The 19,536-nt window shown below is 38.2% G+C and overlaps 1 protein-coding gene across 1 annotated transcript in view; it reads left to right on the top strand.

Annotated features, from left to right (window-relative positions):
- PARD3B (par-3 family cell polarity regulator beta) overlaps positions 1-19,536 on the top strand; it is a 976,716-nt gene that overhangs the window by 596,639 nt on the left and 360,541 nt on the right. The window contains exon 15 of the mRNA XM_037043522.1: positions 3,575-3,690. Coding sequence (XP_036899417.1) covers positions 3,575-3,690 — 116 coding nt within the window. The remainder of the gene's footprint in view (positions 1-3,574; positions 3,691-19,536) is intronic.

The following is a 19,536-nucleotide window of genomic DNA, read 5'->3' as shown; positions in this document are numbered from 1 at the left end:
AATTTGCATGTCTAGAATGTTTTCTCATTAGCTAATTCAATACTGTACTCCTTGCCTAAGTGCACTGTATGCTCACGTGGGCTTCAGTCCCACAGTGCCTCACACTACACTTTGTTCCCTCCTTAAATATCTGCCAATCTGCCGTCAGCCCTGTTTTGCCTTATATCCACTGGTACCACTGCGAGAGGGATACTTCTGCTAAAGGTTCTCAAAGTACACTCGGCCACATTCAGAGCAACGGTAGCAGGCGTATGTGTCACTGTGGATTGACTTAATGTTCATATTTATTATGTGTCTTTGTACACAGCAGCTTTTTTTTCTTTGACCATCCTTGATTCTCAACATTTCTACAAATGAATATCCACTTTATTAAGACAGATCCTTACTTGATGTTATTGCATCAAGTTCATTGCCACCTTTTTTTTTCTTTTCCTGATAGGGACAGGGATAATTGTCTCCCAAGAGTAATTTAAAAAGTTGAGTTCTTGTTCTTAATTTGTCAATTAATGACTAGTTTAGTAAAGTAATCTAAGACAATGAAGTGGGTTAACTCATATGTTAGTCATTTGGGTAGATTCCAGATGTAATCTGAGCAGACTTTGACTGCAGTGCGACCTAAGTTCGAACGAGGACTACTCCTGCTGGCCTTACTCCTTTTCCCTAAAGGCTTCACTGTAACATATGACATCTGTTGTGATTAACTCTTTGTTTCTCCTTTTTCTCAAGACATACACCACTCTACTGAAGCCAGGGCAAACCTAAAATGCAAGAAGCGTAAGAGACCGAGCAAACCTATACTAATAGAAAAGTCTCGATTTCTTTGGATTCAGGATCTACAACAACCTGTGCCTCAGGTTGGCCACCATTTTAGGCCAAGTTTCTGTGGCTCTGGGAAAAGTTCCAGAAACCACGGTGCTGTTTCTGACTTTGTCACTGGCCAGCTGTGTGACCCTGGAACATCAGCTTCCTCTTTGGGCCTCTGTGTCTTGTCTACTAGATGAAGAGTTAGATGAGGTGACCTCTAACACCTTCTGGCTCTTAAAGTCTCTGATTCTATAAAGGCCATGAGTCTTTCTGACACTTAAACCTCATCATCATCACAAGAGATCAAAGGATGGAAAACTAAGCGTATGTAAAGGGCAGATAGCATAGTTAAAGGCAAGTACTTCCAAACTTCAAGGTTCAGGGGGAACCTTACATTCACAGTAGCATCTCAGAACTCTTTACAATGAGCTGAAAATTGAAGTATTGCTATTATGCTAGGCCAGTGGCAAGAGCACTAGTGGGTCAAGGACTTTTGTTCACAGTTGGCATATTTTGCCCTCAATAGATACCACATCTAATACACTTTATATGTAAGTGGCTTTATCTATTGAGAATGTAGACAGACATCAAGAAAGAAGCAAAAAAAAAAAGCTTCAAATTCTAAAGACTAGATTTAAACTTCTTGAGAAATGTTCGTGAAAACATGTATAAACTCTTCCCGGGAGAGTGCCTCAGGCCCTCGCTTGAAGACCACTTGAACCTGCAGAAATAAAGACAAGGATTAATAGCTCATTTATTGAGCTCATATTGCATGTGAGGCACTATAGTCAGCATTAACACATTTAATTTATTAATCCTCATGACAACCTTATAAAGTAAATGCATTACCACCTGTTTTGTGCACTAGGAAACTGAGGCCGTGGGGCTGCCCAGCACAGGGCTCTCACCAGCACACCCCCTTCCCCTTCGGAACAGAGGGAGAGAAGGGCTCTTAGCCACAGACCTACCCAGAGACTGAAAAAAACAGAGAAGGCAAAAAATCTACAAAAAAGCCAAGCCCTGGTGGTGTGGCCCAGTGGATTGAGCACTGGCCTGTGAACCAAAGGGTTGGTGGTTGGATTCCCAATAAAGGCATCTGCCTGGGTTGCAGGCCAGGTCCCCAGTAGGGGGCGCATGAGAAGCAACCACACGTTGATGTTTCTCTCCTGTTCTTTCTCCCTCCCACCCACTCTGTCTAAAAATAAATAAATAAGATCTTTTAAAAAACCGAAAAACCTAGACATCCCCAAAAGCAGAAACTTGCAGTCATTTGAAAAGCTAAAGCAGATCTATTCATTTATCTGCATATTTGTTTTTTAGAAGTTTCTATGGAGCTTACCCTGTGCCAGACACTATTCTGTTTACAAATCCTTCCTCACTGTATCTCTTAACAAGCCAAAAGATAGGGAGTATCACTGTGCCCATTTTATACATAAGGAAACTGAAGCACAGAGACATCCAGCAACGTGCCCTGGTCCCACAGGTGGTAGTTACGGCAGAGCAGGACTCAGGCCGGGGCACACCTGCTGTGACGTGTGTGCTCTCAAGCCCGGCCCTGTGCTGCTGGTCCCAGGCTCTTTTCTCATCTCCCCACTTTATTATAATAACAGAGGTTCATTCATCCATTCATTCCGCAATGTTAAGATAGCTGCACATTAATTTTAATATTGCTGCAAGGCAGTATTAAATATGTATGACTAATGAGTTTCAAGAAAAGATTAAACTTATTTTGTTATATCTGGTTAAGAAACCAAGATCCCCCATACATTTTAGAAGGGTTCTCATTCATAAAAGTTTATTTTTTGTTGTTGTGTAATTGTTTATAGTGTCAAATCCCACCTGTTTGAAAAATTCAGCCTCGGTACTTATAGACTCACCGAGGATACTTGATTTGACTTCTCACAGTGTTAAAGGTTAGGATAAATGTACATTAACATGAGCCACCATATTGACTTTCTAAACATACAAGAGTACCAAGAGAGAAGGTAGCTGTAATTTAATTTATAAAAAATGTATAAATGTAATTTATGTTCAGATCAAGAAATAAGGTATCATCTGTAATTCCCTTATATAACCCACTTCATACTAAATGAAACAAATACAATATTCAGCAGAAATAGAGTTCTTCCAGATTGACTACAAATACTAGGAAACCTATAAAAGACATTTGATGTATCTTATGTCTGAATTGTTAGCTGTGTTTTTCCTGTTATTTCCTTTTGGCATTATTGATGAGTCGCCTATTTGCTCAGCATTAGCATTACTAGTAGAAACTGGACCAGAAAAAAGTAGAAAAGCAACCTACGGCAGCCATCCGTCATTCGACAGGATGGTTTTCTCCAGAGGATGCACCCTTTCACTTGGTTTTGAAGGGAGGGATGCTTAGCCCACAGATATCTCATGACCTGCTGTTGGGCTCCGCTGCTGTCTAGTGACACCTTTGAAGAGCTAGTGCATCCCGGCATGCCTTACACGCTTACAGTTCCACTCTGTGCAGCGGGATCCCAATTAGTGGAAATCAGTGAAGAGGAAAACACGGTATTAGCCAGAGATTATTTTATTTAAATTGTAGAGTGTGATAAAATACACAAAAAAGGAATTGCTGCATCTCATAAAAGGAGCCCAAGATTCAAGAGTTAGTTTAACATGCGTGGTTGTGAGCTACAGAGAGACTGATGAGGGTCTCAGTTCAAAATGGGGACTGCTTCCTTAAAAGAGAGAGAGAGATTTTACATTCAACCTGAATGTGGTGTGTGGCTTCTTCCCGCAGCACTGGGGTGGACTCAGCAGCGTGTTTTCCGGATCAGCACATCGGCTTCAAATCTGTGACCCCCGCCAGGCAGCCTGAGTCAATGAATCTGAAAGCCTCAAAGAGCATGGACCTTGGTAAGTGCGGGTGAGGTGACAGCCAGGTCATCCGGCCCATCTGTCTTCCCAAATGTCCTGCCTTTGTTTCTTCAGCTCCAACCGTACGGAGCAAGGTCTGCCGAAGCCTTGAGGAGGAGATAATGGTCATTCTATCTTCCTGTCTCCTCTCACAAACTGAATTGTAATTACCCCCTTTTAAAAGAGAGATAAATGACTTATTTTTAGAAAGTGGTCCATATAGGTCAGAAAAATATGATCCTTCCTTCCGGAGAATCTGAGTGCCACAAGCATTTACGTAACTCTGTCGCCCTTGTATCTGAACTGACTTCTGCTGCGGCCTTTCCATATCTTACATAACCTGTTGCAGAGCCTGGGGAGAGGATGTGGTTAAATGAATCCTCTTCTACAGGGCTTCCCATCTCTAAGTGCAGTGGGAAGGAAAGAGCAAAGGATTCATGTCTTTAAATGCCCATCTCCTCATCCTGTGACCCCGGAGGGAAGAAGCGTCCTGAGTTTGCCAGATTGAGGGCACTCAGGTGCCCCAGGTCTGTACCTGAACAGTCTCACTGAGATTCGGAGCCCTGCGGGGAACCGAGGTGACTGTTGGCTGCCAGGGCCGAGCCCGGCTCTGGAACGTGGGGCCCTGGCAGACATTTCAGACACCCGAGAACATCGCCGCCCTCCCGTGGGCTCCTGGAGAGAGAAAACTGTTAGCAAAGAGTGTGGGTACAGAATAAATTCTCAGCAAATTATTCATTGCTTCCTGAATGCTCAGAGGCCAAGCTTTGTGAATGTTTTTTCTTGAGGCATATTACATATTTCATTAGTAGCAGACAGTAGAAAATAGAATAATCAAAACTGCATGTTCCACACAACAATCTGATAAATAGTGCTTATCTGTAACTCATTTACAGGAGTTCAGAAAAATGTTCAGTCATGATGAAACAAGAGAAATTGATTCATTTTCTATGAATTAAACAGATCACTGGGACACATTCACTGTAATCACCTGTAGTGAGAGGCGGCAGAAAGTCCTAAGGGACGCTGTCCTCACGCTGGTCAGCAAGGGGAGTTTTTTCTCACGTGAACCTTTGACAGAACAGAGAAATAATGTGTGACAGGGACATAGGTTATTACTAATAATTTCAGGGGCAATTTATTTTCATAGAGTGCTTGATAAACATTTCCTGCTCTGTCTTCCCAGTTTCTTTATGGAGAAGATGAATGGATGGAAACTGCTCTTTTTGTTGGAGGAGAAATCTATTACTGTTTTCCTCATTTGATTAAAAAAAAGTAGCCAGCAGTATGGTTCTAAAAAAAAAATCTGTACAAAAGGCAAAAAGCATCCATTTTAATTTAAGGAAGAATAAATATTATCAAATTTGAAAAAAATAAAACCTAAGACAGGTCCAGAAACAATATCTCTCTTTATATATTTTTTTACTGAGAAGTTTGTATTTGAGAAGTTTTTTTTCTTTTAAGTTGAAAATAGTCCTTGCAAAATATGTATAGTTAGCAGTTACCACCTGCATTTTTATTGAACTCCAACCATCAATGACAACAGCAACAGTAAGCTTTGATCAACTTACGTAATTGGGCAGAGGTCATGCGCTGTTTACCTCGGGACACAGCGCCCAACTAAAAGCATTGGCTGGAAGGTGCCATACAGCAGAAGTGGTCAAATATGCTATAAAAACATTTTTAAAGTAACCATCAGAGTTTGGATCCTTCCAGAAATTGCCAGTTAAAGCTGACAGGCATGCAGAGGTTACCGTTCTAGGACTGTTCTGAACTCCTGTCCCCAGAGCGGTTCAGTGAGGTCAATAAGCGTGGCGATTTTGTCAGGGAATAAACTCAGACGATACCAGCGTGGTAAACATTGGAAGCATCTTTCCTGTTTGATTGTTGAAGAGAATATCGTAAGTCATTTAGTGCTCTGTGCTTAGCACTACGCCAGTGGAAGGAATTTACTAGAAGGCTGGTTACTATGCTTATAGGAATAATCTCAGGAGGGTCGAGATCCATTTTTCAAAAAGTGAGGAAAGTCAAAAGAGAACTTTCTGTTTACTGTATATTTTATTTATGTTGACTATGCCTTCTTCATCAAGAGTATAAGAAACTTCGAAGACTAACAGGCCCGACCAGTACTTTATTTTGTTTGTTTGGTCTTTTGTTTGTTTCATTTTTGCTACCCAGTCTGAGCTAGTATTTTAACTCTACCACCAGTGAGTCATTGTTCATGAGTTAAAATTATTTTAAGGTCATGTCTGCCTCCTTCCCTATTTCCCAGACACAAACATAATTTTAAAATAGTCTGCTGTGGGCATTCTTTTAAAAAGCACTCTACCTATTTCTGCCCCATCTATACGTACATATAGACATCTGTATCATATGTTGTGTTTCTTTGTAGTAGAGTGTAGTGTTATGTTATATGAATGAATCTTCATTTACAATTTGCTTTTCTGCTTTTGATTAAATTTGGGTTTCACTGAGAGTTTAGGGGGCTTTTCTCTGTTTGGGGGTTTGGGAGGGCCCATTTGTACCTCTTATTCCATAACTTGCTTATTCATGTCTTTTGCCAATGTTTCCATTCGTCCTTTTCTTCTTGAGAATATTATATATGTTACAAAAAAGTTCTTATAATTTGTCTTTTTAGTTTGAGCATGATATTTTTATTATTAAAAAGGTTTTTGTCTGACAGTCAAATAATTCCATCTTTTTCTTCATGACTTTTGGGTTTCATACTTACTTATTTTCTTCTAGTGCTTTTAAAACCTTGTTGTTTTTTTTAATGTGTAGCAATCTGTAGTGTATTAGTATTTGTGTCTTACCAGGTGGGGAAGTTTTCCTCCATGTAAAGAGGCAGATTATCAATAACACTTGTTGGCTTTGCATCCTTCCCCGTTAGTTGCGGTGCACTCACAGTGAGCACCAGCCGCTGTGACGTGCACGGGCTGCCTACCGACCTGTCGTCCCATTGATACGTGTTCATTTGTCTGGTGCCCAAACCACCCTTTGGAATTTACGATGCCATCACACTCTATTTTGATGCCTTGCAGGACAGTCTTTCTTTGATTCGTTTTCTCTTGTTCAATTACTTTGGCTCTCCATATGCATTTATCCCCATCATGAACTTTAGATCAGCTCATCAAAATAAACTTAAACATTAAGCAGGAGTGCTTCTACTGTGTGTGTGCACTCATGTGTGCTTGCACACGTGTGTGTTCATCACTATATTTGCTGATGACTCCTGATAGAAGCATTTGCATCAAGTTAAATACATTTTTTTGTATTCCTACCTTCTTAAAAAGGTTTTTATTTGTTCATTTTGTTTAATCAGGGATGGATGTTGAATTTTACTATGTAATTTTAAGGATCTATATAAAATGATTATGTTCATTTTATTCTTTACTTCATTAATATAGTAAATTATGTCAACAGAGTCCCCCAATATTAAATCTTTGATTCTTTCTGAATGACTCAAAGTTTTTCTCTGCACTTGGAGAAGGTTGAAATGAGTAACTTTTTCTATGTTCTCTAAAACAGATATAAAACTCCAGTTATTTTACTCAGTGTCATTAATTCCTATATTTCCATTATAGATTTTTTTAGGCAATTCTGTCTCAATATTTTGTGGATACTTTTGCTGGAATGCATATGGCCACATTTAAGTCAGATCAGGAATGATTAAAATGATGAATAAAAGGAAATTTATTTTTAAATAATTAGATGTAACTATGCTTATTCAAAGGGGTTAGGGTGTCATTTTCTGGGTTTTCCAGAAAATCAATCTTTTCCTACTAATTGTAGACTTTCCTCTATTTATTTAAATTACCAGAATTACTATGTTCAGTCTGGATCCCTTTAATTTCCTCATAATTGAGCTTGTGTGGGTGTTGAGTTGGAAGCTCCCAGGAGCTGAATAACACAGCTGCCTCTTTGGCCTTTGGCATAGGGTTTCCCCCCGAAGAGCTGCCCTTGTTGGCAGCATGCCAGAGAGTTACATTCAAAGACTTTTTGATGAGGAATAAACATCTTTAATTTCCAGGTTTGGTGTTTTATAACCCAGTAATGCTGTTTAAGAATTAGGCTGAGTTATTCTAGGGACAGCGCTTCAGTATGTTGGCCCATGCATTGACCTAATCTATAGCCCCATTCAAAGTGAAGTTTAAAACGTTACCTCGCAAAAGATTGTTTTTGAGTGTCGTCCCTCCTGTTTCCAACCAACCCCCGAATCCCATTTCAGAGGGCCGCTCTGTAACACAGTCAGGAGGACACTGAGGAAAGTGCAAATGGAAGATGTGGCCAGCTGTCCTGCCCCTGTTCAGTGACAGGAAGTGGGCTCTGAGTGATGTGTGGGCCGCTCAGACACAAGGCTGGAGGGTGTCCTGACAACGAAGATTGTTGACATTCCTTATCTCCCAGGCTGCCCCACAGTGTGCTTGTTAGGAGTCCCTAAGAAATAAACAGGCTGGTTTCCTTTTAAGATCTGTGATTCAGCAATTTTGTTATGTTAGTTGCTTGTTCAAAATTTGTCTTCAGGCAGAAATTATTTGTAGACACAGTCGAAATAAATTATATAGCAACTGATTTCTCATATCAACAATGGTAAATATTTGGGTCATATTAGGGCCGGTTCATAAACAGCAGACATTCCTATCAGAGTGCAGTTAGGCACCTACTATCAGTTTGAAGAATGACATGAACAAATTCATTAACCCTGCTCTACTTTTAGAATACATTCTTTTTAAAATTATTTTTATAGTGAAGTACTTCCATATGTATTGTTAGTAATAAAACAAAACCCCGAACACTGAGTACATTGGAAAATTTTTATAAAACTGTATGTTATAATCATTGTAATGCTGTTTTTTTAATTAGTATCTTTATATATTATATTACTGTATATTAATATGAAAGGGGACCCCAAACCCCAAATTTACTTATTAAAAATTATGTATTTATTCTTACATATTTAAACTTAAGTTGCTTTCAAAATACTCACCATTTGAATAAATTCACCTATGGAGACATTCTTCCACTGTTCAAAACAGTTTTTGAACTCCTCAATTTTGAACTCCTCAATTTTGATGCTTTTTAGTGCTTCTGCAATTTTTTGTTTCTCCTTTTCCACATCAGCAAAATGTTTCCCTTTGAGGACTTTTTTCATTGGGGGGTGGAGGGGAAGAAGGTGCTCAGGGTGTGAGATGGGGCGAATAGGAAGGGTGGGACATGGGGGCCATGCTGTTTTTAGTCAAAAGCTGCTGAAAACTGGGGACTTCCGCCAAGATGGAGGCATAGGTGGAAACACTGTGCCTTCTCCCACAACCAAGTTTGAACACAACAAAGGTTTGGAGAACTAGGACACACCCAAAGACCAGAAAACGGAATTATACGGAAGTCCAACAACTACGAATCGTTCAACGGACGGTAAGAGAGGCGGAGCCAGCAGCGGAGCAGAGTCAGGCAGGACAGATCCCCTGACCTAGGCGCACAGGCAGCCCGGAACCAGTCGGGGTGTGGGGCAGACTGACCTCGTTCGCACATTCACGCAGTGAGACGGACCATGCAGGCCCCAGGGGGCGAACCCAGTGGTGGAGGGCTGACGGTGGTGGCACACTCGAGTGCAGTGGAACGAAACACGTGGGCCTGGTGACGGTGGTGGCTGCGGCGCTGGTGGGGGCCGCAGCAGCAGGTGGCAGACAGGAAGCCATTGTCCCTCTTTGACCCCGCCCCCACATACAATGTCACAACCCAGCGACTTAGTTGCCCTGCTCTCGTGAACAATTTAGGGCTCCGATCCTGCTATGGAACAGGCACTAACAGCCCAAAAGATGGTGCAAGAAGAACTCAAAGTCCCAGAGCCAATAACTCTAAGCGACCGAGAAATTGCCAGCCTCTCAGAAGCACAATTCAAGACACTATTTATCAGGATGCTCACAGAACTGGTAGATTATAGTCACAAATTAGAGGAACATATGAAGGCTAAACTAATTGAAATGAAGGGAGATGTCCAGGAAACCAANCTTCCATATATATTGTTAGTAATAAAACAAAACCCTGAACACTGAGTGCATTGGAAAATTTTTATAAAACTGTATATTTTAATAATTGTAATGCTGTTTTTTAAATTAGTATCTTATAGTTATATATTATATTACTATATATTAATATGAAAGGGGACCCCTAAACCCCAAATTTACTTATTAAAAATTATGTATTGATTCTTACATATTTAAACTTAAGTTGCTTTCAAAATACTCACCATTCGAACCAATTCACCTATGGAGACATTCTTCCACTGTTCAAAACAGTTTTGAACTCCTCAATTTTGAACTCCTTGATTTTGATGCTTTTTAGTGCTTCTGGAATTTTTTGTTTCTCCTTTTCCACATCAGCAAAATGTTTCCCTTTGAGGACTTTTTTCATTGGGGGGTGGAGGGGAAGAAGGTGCTCAGGGTGCGAGATGGGGCGAATAGGAAGGGTGGGGCATGGGGGCCATGCTGTTTTTTAGTCAAAAGCTGCTGAAAACTGAGTACTGTGTGGGCAGGTGCACTTGTAAACGCCAGTTATGAAATAGGCAAATGCAATGAAAAAGTCTTCAAAAAATTCACTGAAGCCAAACTCACCTTCTTATAACAGCAGCTGGCATACTGATACAGATGGTTCCTAGATCACTTTAACTAGTTGGGGAAGCCTGGACTACAAGGGGCCTGTCCTTCAGAAGATAATTCTGTTTGGGGGGGGAGTCCCCACTTCTAAGTATGAATGGGGTTTTTTATATCCATGGATCTTCTTTATAGCTCATCAAGTGAATAATGCTGAAGATCATAAAAGCTGAATCAAGTATTGCTAGTTAAGACATAATTTTGACTTATTTTAAAAAGAGAACTGGTGGCACAGAATTCCTGGTGCCACCAAAAGAGAATGTCTCTTTCTAATAAGTGAGGAAGAGTATAAAGACATAGGTGTGTGCCCTAAGCTTTAGGTAGTCAAAATGAAGGAATCACACAGAATGTTTACTTTTTTATTAAACAAACATTTATTGAGTATTCACCGTGTGCCAGAAAGTAGTTTAAACACTGAAGACACATTATATAAACAGAATGAGGGATGGAAACCATATGATCATATTAATAATTGCAGAAAAAGGATTTGATAAAATCCAGCACCCATTTGTAATGAAAACTCTCAGCAAAATGGGAATACAAGGCTCATACCTCAACATAATAAAGGCCATATATGACAAAGCCGACATCATCCTCAATGGGCAAAATTTAAGTATTTCACTTAAAATCAGAAACAAAACAGGGATGTCTGCTTTCATAGTACTGGAAGTCCTAGCCACAACAGTTGGACAAAAAATAAAAAGCATCCAAATGAGAAAGGACCAAGTAAAACTCATTATTCACAAATGATTTGATATTGTACATCAAAAAGCTTAAAGACTCCACCAAAAAGCTACCAGAGCTAATAAATAAATTCAGCAAAGTAGCAGGATAAAAAAATTAATGTTCCCAAATTGGTAGTATTATTATACAATAATAATGAACTATCAAAAAGAGAAATTAAAAAGACAATCGTGTTTATTATTGTAACAAGAAAATAAATTACCAAGGAAGCAAAGGACCTGTACTCAGGAAATCATAAGACACTGAAGAAAGAAATTGAAGAAGATACAAATAAGTGGAAGCATATACCATGTTCATGGATAGGAAAAATTAACATTAAAATGTCCATACTACCCAAAGCAATGTACAGCTTCAGTGCAATTCCTATTAAAATACCAATGGCATATCTCACAGATCTAGAGCAAATATTCTAAAAATTTATATGGAATTACAAAAGACCCTGAATCGCCTCAGAAGTCTTGAGAAAGAAAAATAAAGTTGCAGGTATCACACTACCTGGTATCAAACTATACTATAATGCCATAGTATAAAATGGGCAAAGGTCCTAAATAGACAAATAATCCAATTTAAAAATGAGAAAAGGACCTGAATACACACTTCTCCAAAAAGGACATACAGACAGCCTGTAGACACATGAAGAGATGTTCAACGTCACTAGTCATCAAGAGATGCAAAGTAAAACCACAATGAGATACCACCTCAAGCCTCTCAGAATGGCCATCATCAGTAAATCAGAGAACGAGTAGACGAGGATGTGGAGAAAAGGCAACCCCTTTGTACTGTTGGTAGGAAGGCGGACTGGTGCAGCCACTGTGGAAGGCAGCATGGAATGTCCTCTAAATTAAAAATGAAATCGCCTTTTCGTCCAGTGATCCCACTTCTGGGAATGTATTCAAAGAAAAGCAAAGACACTAATTCGAAGGACTATAGGGCCCCCTACATTTCAGCATTATTTACAATAGCTGAGATCTGAAGCAGCGTAAATGCTCATCAGTTGAGGAACAGATAAAAAAGCTGCAATACATTAATACATGATGGAATACAATTCAGCCATAAAAAATACAGAAAAATCTTAGGTTTTCCAACAGAATGGATGGACCTGGAAATTATTATGCTGAGTCAAATAAAGCCAGTCAGAGAAAGACAAACACCGTATGATCTTGTTTATATGTAGAATCTAATGAACAAAATAAACTGATGAAACACTGATAGTCAATGAGAGAAATGGTGTTTGCTGTGTGTACCTAGATAAAAACCATAAAAAAAACAAACAAGGAAAACTGGAGTTAAGATTTCCAAAAGGAAATGCTGACCTGTGATGATAACTTATCTCAGAGAAGAAGGAAAGGGAGAGGCTTCTGAAGACAGGAATGCAGCTGCTTTAGGAACTAACTGATAACCTCAACTGTGTAGAAAAGAGGAGGACAAGCAAATGGTAACAAATAAATACGAAAGTGCAGGAAGAGCTGAACAGCTGCTTGAGATGAGGTTGCAAAACCGGTAAGAGTTAGATGGTCAAATTGTTTTTAGAGCAAAAAAACAACGTGTGGTGGCCCTTTGTTTATCTCACCTCACAGCTGTCAGGTGGAAAGTGGAGTCACGCAGCTACACCCTTAATTTTATCTTCCTCTACACAAGAGAAAGGTGTTGGACTTGGGAAAGCCTGGCTGCCAGCAAGGGGAAGACTGCACAGTTTGTATCTCTGTACCCTAAAAGGACTGTGACTATAAGGTGACTGTCCCTGATCACTAGAGATTAAGAAGAGGAGGTCTCACCCTGGAGGACAGGAAGCAAATTACCAGTTTTCACAAAGTTCATGCATTCCAGAAGCTTCTGGTGAAACTAGTGATCTCAATATTGATCCTCTGAAAATTTCCATGTCTGTACAATGCAAAGGGAAAAACTGGCAGTCACCAGCAACCTCCGTGGGGATATCTGAAACAACTGATGTCTTCTTATCTTTTTTGATAGAATCTTCAGACTGATAATTCTGGGACATGTTATGAGTACAATTTATATTGGTCAGTATAAAGGTATTTCAATTCATTTTTGATTGAAACATGAGTCAAATTGTACCCTATGATAGGTAGTAGCCTTAGGGTGCCCTTCCCCAGAATGTGCTGATTAAGGCTCATTGTCATTCTGAAAGAAATTAAATAATATATACTATAAGACTCTGTATTTGGATTTTCCCATTATATTCTAATAAAACATAATTTTATGAAGAATAGAGATGCATAATTTGGATGAAGAAGTGAAAAGCATTCTTCCAAATTTTTAGTAGATGTTGTCTCAGATAATTGGGTAATATGTTAGAATGATAGAATTCAAATAATTTATTCTGGAATTAAAGAAGGTAGAAGAATTTAACAAATAATGATGTATATACTCATCTTAGAGGCATTTCTTAGATACTTACTATTTTCCAGACAGTATCCTAGGTGAATAAGACAAACGCTTCACTCTTAAATTGTGTTTTCATTCCCTTTGGGTAAATAGATGATAAAGTTGTATACGAGTAAATAAATAATAAAATTTCAGATAGAAGTGAATTTCTGAAGCCAAAATCAGGTAGAGATAAAGACTGGGGAGAGGTGAACCTGTCTTAGATGGGGTGGTGAAAGATGAAGCCGGCCTCCTGAAGTCTGATTAAAAGGATTAAACTGTTCATGCGTGCAGTTTGGGAGATGTGGTATTGTAACAGTTATTAAAGATGTCCCTGGTTTGGGCTGCTTGTCAACATGGCCACCCTGAAGCTAGTTTTATGTTGCTAGATCAAGGAAGACAACATTGTCACTATCCCCTGGCCTCTATTTAATTGTGTATTAAGTATAGTACCATATTCAACTCAGGGTACAATATTTTAATAGAGACAAAAACAGTGTAGGACACATCCAGATAATTGGGGAGAGGCCTAGAAACCATGTCCAGTAAAAACCTGTTGACAGAAATAAAGGTAACTTGCTTGGAAGAAAGATGATTGGAGGCATATGAGAGCTCTCCTTGGATATTTTCATGGCTAATAGTGAAAAATTCAAATCTGTTTCAAATTGAATATGCACCCCAAATATATCAAGTAGTGATAGCCTCATCAGAAGATACATCAAGTTCACAAGGTTTGAAATGGAGAGAGTTAATAATGATGAATAACTAAATTCTGGTTTCTGGCATGTTTGGTACTTAAGGAAAAAATAGATGTATATATATCAAAACAACTTGTGAAGACTGAGAAGAGAAGCAAAATCCATCAGAATTATGGAAAAGAAACCATCAGGTATTTCTCAGTATTAAATAAAGGATAAACATTATTTTTGGGTTTTGTTAGTATATCTTAATATGTTTATATAGTTACTATAACCACACAGGTTATAATTCAAGTGGGGCAACTTAATGAAAACAAGTGAATTTAGAAAAATTACTTATCAAGACTCAGGCTGAATTCTTAGGAAGACAGGTCTAGCGTGAAAAGGGAAACCAGTGGAGAAACCCAGAATAACTGACTCACAAATAGTTTGCCACACTGCCATCCAAGGTGGGCCTCTTTCAAAACACTAAAAATTCCGACATTTGAGCTACCTAAAACTTAACATATAATTAAGTTATAGACAATTATGCTTTTAAAAGTGAAAATGAATTATAAGCTAGTATTAATGTTAACTGAATTATAGATTGCTGCTTTATATCTGTAATATAACTAAAATCTTAGAGATAGCAGAATAATACAGATTTTGTTTAAAATGAATTAGAATAACTATATGGGTTGGAAGCAAAATCATAAATATGCCTCTTTATACAAAGGACATGATTTTCTCCCTGTAAGTCCATATATATCTTTTTCCTGCTTTTTTTTTGGCATTCCCAAAGAAATCTGTTTTTTAAGAAATGTATTTTCAAGAATAATTCCACTGTGTGTTCATTATCACTGTGTATTGGAAAATGATACACGAAAGTGTAGCTGAAGCTATATTTTTATACTACTTTCCCTGTTTTAGTCTATCCCCTAAGTTGTGGCCCATTCCATCCCAACACTTTACACCATCTCCAGTGAATAAATGAGACAAATCACATGAGCACAGTTGCTTTCATTTATCGTTTGTTGAATGACTGGTTAAGAGGCAAAGCTCTCTCATATGCTTCCATCCAGAAAAAGAAATAAACTCTCATACGAAAACATGTAGCCCAATGCCCACAACATGAGATTCAGTGTTGTTAGTAGAGTTGCAGCCACGGAGAGGACACTGCTGGTGGTGTTATTAGAGGTGAGCCTCCGCATCTGCGTGTGTTTCTCGTAGTTGCTGGTTGACTTGCATTATCAGTGTAAGTAAATCCTCTTCAAGCAAGTATGTGAAATACGGGGGAAAGGTTACTATGTAATCCTTAATCAATCACCGGCTCACAAGTGGTCTCAAGTGTTGGCCATGCAGTTTTTCACTAAGATTCCATCTTCTTAGGCCGGAGCATTATTTAGTAGAATACATAGGTAACTTAAAACTCATTGTCTGGAAGAGAAACTCCAGATTCTGTTTTCCCACAGGAGGCATAAATAGAAAACTATGCTCAGAAATGTTTGTAACTGAAACTTCACCAATGATATATGCCAATAACAGACCCAGGTAGAGCCTCATTAAATTTGCCTCTGCATATGTAGAACATTATTTATGCTCCAATGGAAAGTCTTGATCAATAGAGAAACAGCCTTGTCCTTTAGCCATTCTGGGCTCCTCTTGAACCTTGGGTTAGCACACAGGGCGCTGCTTCATTCGTGGGACACCTCGATGGGGCCGCCACCTCGCAGCCAGCTAAGCCTTTTAAGTAAAGCCAAAGATGAACCTTTCTTTCTCACTTCCTTTGTTTTGTAAACCATTGTTCATGTTTAGATGAAATTCCGCATTCCTTCTTAAAGGGACTTTTGTGTTAATACAAGAACATCTTTATGTAAATATGAAACTAAGGGAGCTATTTGAAGAATTATACAAAATACTTAAATTCTCCTTCCAAATGTGAACCAAATTCTTTTCAGGCATTTTGACGTGAGAGTTTCATTAGCTGAAAATATTATATATACATATATAATTAAATATAGCATAATACTGAAATATCATATAAATATATAACGTAATAAGTGTATGTTAAGTGAAGCTTGGCAGTTTCATAGTTCTGTCTCCTGAATGTTTTCCGGCATGACATTTTGATTGGCAGTACTGTAGGCGGAAATTGATACCACTGTTGGGAGAAACAACTACCTCATCTTTAGGGGTAGTCATTGCAATTTGTCCTTCAAAAAGCAAAACATCTTCAGCCTTTCATATTTTTATTTTCCTATATACATACTCATGTGTTATGCTCTAATTTTTCCCAAAGTGAATGTACTGAACATACGCTTTTCAATGTCTGTCCTTCGAGACTAATGTAGCTTAAATATTATTCTCTCATCTTTGCCTCTATAGTATCATTTATTTGTGAAGCTTGCTCTTAAATAAATTTGGGTCTTGATTCATTTGTCTGATTATATTTTGCCATCAGAGTTTTTCTCAATTCTTTGCTCATAGAAATACCAATGCAAACCTTTGTAAACAATCATGATTATTTTATCATTATGAATGTCTACAATTCCTTGGACAAATGTTGTATATAGATCCGAAGCTTTTGACCAGTTGCCCACAAAAAGGAAATTTTGATTTTATCAGTAGTATATGGAAGAATCTGGGTGTCATTATTTATTTTATTTTGGCCAATTTTGTAGGGTTAAAAGGGTATTTTTATTTTACTTTTAAAATTGTGTCTGTGGCTAAACATTTTTTGTACATTTATTGACTTTATGTTTTCTATTGTGAATCAGCTGAGTATTGCCCTATAAGGCTGAAAATTTCTAAATTAAATATCACCTTTCAGAAAATAAAATGTTATTCTGCATTAAAGGTCAGATCTTAACTCTTGCTCAGGGGGGAAATAGATATTTTGCTGTTACTTTCCTAAAGTTAAATATGTTCTCTGCTCCAAAGTACATATTAATTAATAAATCTGTGTTTCATTAGTTGAAAAATGTCTGGTTCAATTTGAATAAGAAGCAGAGTCATAGAACTCAGGCTTATTTAAGATAAAATCTGCTTAATCCTGGGTAAGTTAGATAATCTTTTAAAAATAATTTCTTTCTAGTTCTTTATTGAAACACTAAAATTACTATGATTTATACAGGGTGAGGCAAAAGTAGGTGTACAGTTGTTCATATGGAAAAAGGCATGCAGGTTTGGATTATTACAATAGCTTTGAAAGCTTTGTGTTTCACGTACTCACAGTCGTAAAGCTACTTTTTCCCCACCCTGCGTACAGCTGGCTGCTTTAAATACATTAGTGCAAAGGCTGATGCCGCCAGAAACACCTACTCTACTTTTATAAGACTGAAAAGTTTTCCAACACTTGAAAATATAATTTAGTCTCATGTAAAATTTATTGATCCATCTACTTCTTTCTTCCTTCTTTATTAAACAAACATTTATTGAATGCTTCTCCTAAGCCAGGTATTGTTCTGAATAATTGAGACTTATCAATGACAACAGACAACAATAGCTTGTTTCTGTTAAGCTACATGTAGTAGAAATAGTCTCATGAACAAAGTTTCAGAGATTAGGGATATAAACAGTAATCATAAAATTAGTGAACGAAGACACCAGAAAGATATTCAGTGTAACAAACACGAACTACAAATTGTGGAGAGAGGAAGCATGACTGGACAGGCTAATGTTCCCATGCCCACTTGGCTCGAGTTCATCAGAAAAGGTTAGTAGGAACTCTGTCCAATGATGGTATTAAAATGAAAATAGAGATCAAATGGGAAATTGACTCATCAGGAGTGATGCTTCCAAGTGAGCTGAGAAAAGCTGATCTACCCTCTGCTAATCCAGGAACTAACTGGCATATCCCCAAGCACTTCAGGGTTGCCCTGAAAGAATTGTGAGAGCCTGCAAAGGCTCCAGCCTTCAGTTTCAGCTGACATTCCTTAAAAGTAAAACAAGGTGACACCAGAAAAACTAGAAAAATGTAAGCTCGTTTTCTAAGTTTGGAAAAAGTTGTTGGAGCACCGAAAATAAATGAAAAATGACTTACATGAAAGATTCCTATTTGCAGCTTTAATAAATCAGCGGACGCTAGAAAAATCATCTCTGCGCTTTTTCTGCACTCGGCAAGGCTAGCAGACGACCACAAGTGGCCAGGTCCTCTAGCCGGAGGCTAATAATGAACAGTCAAGGAAGATGGGAAAATTCAGAGTTAAACAGCCTTCTGAAATGCAAGACTGTTCACAGCCTTCAGTGTGTTTATGTACATTTCTAGGCTTTTAAGAGTCTCCACAAATCTTCAAGGTATATGATCAAAAATTAACCCACATATATATGGGCAACTCATTTTTGCCCAAGGAGCCAAAAACATACAGTGGAGAAAAGAAATAGTCTTCAATAAATGGTGTTGGGAAAATTGAAAAATCACATGTAAAAGAATGAAACTAGACTGTTTTTTGACACCATATACAAAAATTAATTCAAAATGTGTCAAAGACCTAAATATGATGTTTGAAAAATTAAATACACAGGAGAAAACCTAGGTACTTATGGACCTTGGTCTCAGAGAAGGCTTCATAAATATAACCCCAAAGGCAAAGGAAGTAGAAGCAAAAATAAACGAATGGGATAGTATCAAACTAGAAAACTTCCGCAAAGTAAGTTTTGCAAAGGAAACCATCAACAAAACAAAAAGGAAAGCAACCAAATGAGAGGAGATATTTGCAAATACCTTTCAAAAGGGGCTAATATCCGAAATAAACAAAGGAATTACACAACTCAACAACAACAAAATAAAACAGACAATCTAATTTTTTTTGAAGGGGAAGCAGAGGACCTGAACAGAAACTTTCCCCAAAAAGATATACAAATAACCAACAGATATATGAAAAGATGTTCAACTTCACTAGCTGTTAGGGAAACACAAAGCAAAACCACACTGAGATACCGCACACCTGTTAGAATCACTATTACCAAAAAAGAAATAATAGTTATTGGAAAGGGACCCTCTCACACTGCTGGTGAGAATGTAAATTTTTGGTACAGCCACTATGGAAAATGATAATGGAGGTTCCTCAAAAAATGAGAGCTAAAGCTACCCTATGACTCAGCAATCCCTCTTCTGGGCATCTAACCAAAATTTTGAAAACATATATTCATAAAGATATATGTATCCCTATGTTCACTGAAGCATTATTCACAGGGGCCAAGACATGGAAACAACCCATGATATATGATTGGATGAAGAAAATGTAGTACATATACAAGGTCTGTCCAGAAAAAGTCCTGCCATTGTTAATATAATGAGAATGTTTTTTGCCACATTGATGTAACGTGGCAGCCAAGGACAGTGGACTGGAATGCACATGCATGAACAATGACAACTTCACTGTATTAGT

This window comes from Sturnira hondurensis, unplaced genomic scaffold, assembly GCF_014824575.4.
Source record: "Sturnira hondurensis isolate 20B ecotype Veracruz unplaced genomic scaffold, ASM1482457v3 Scaffold0004136, whole genome shotgun sequence".
Classification (NCBI taxonomy): domain Eukaryota; kingdom Metazoa; phylum Chordata; class Mammalia; order Chiroptera; family Phyllostomidae; genus Sturnira; species Sturnira hondurensis.
Note: the sequence above shows the minus strand (reverse complement) of the source record. Positions and strands in the feature narration are given on the sequence as shown.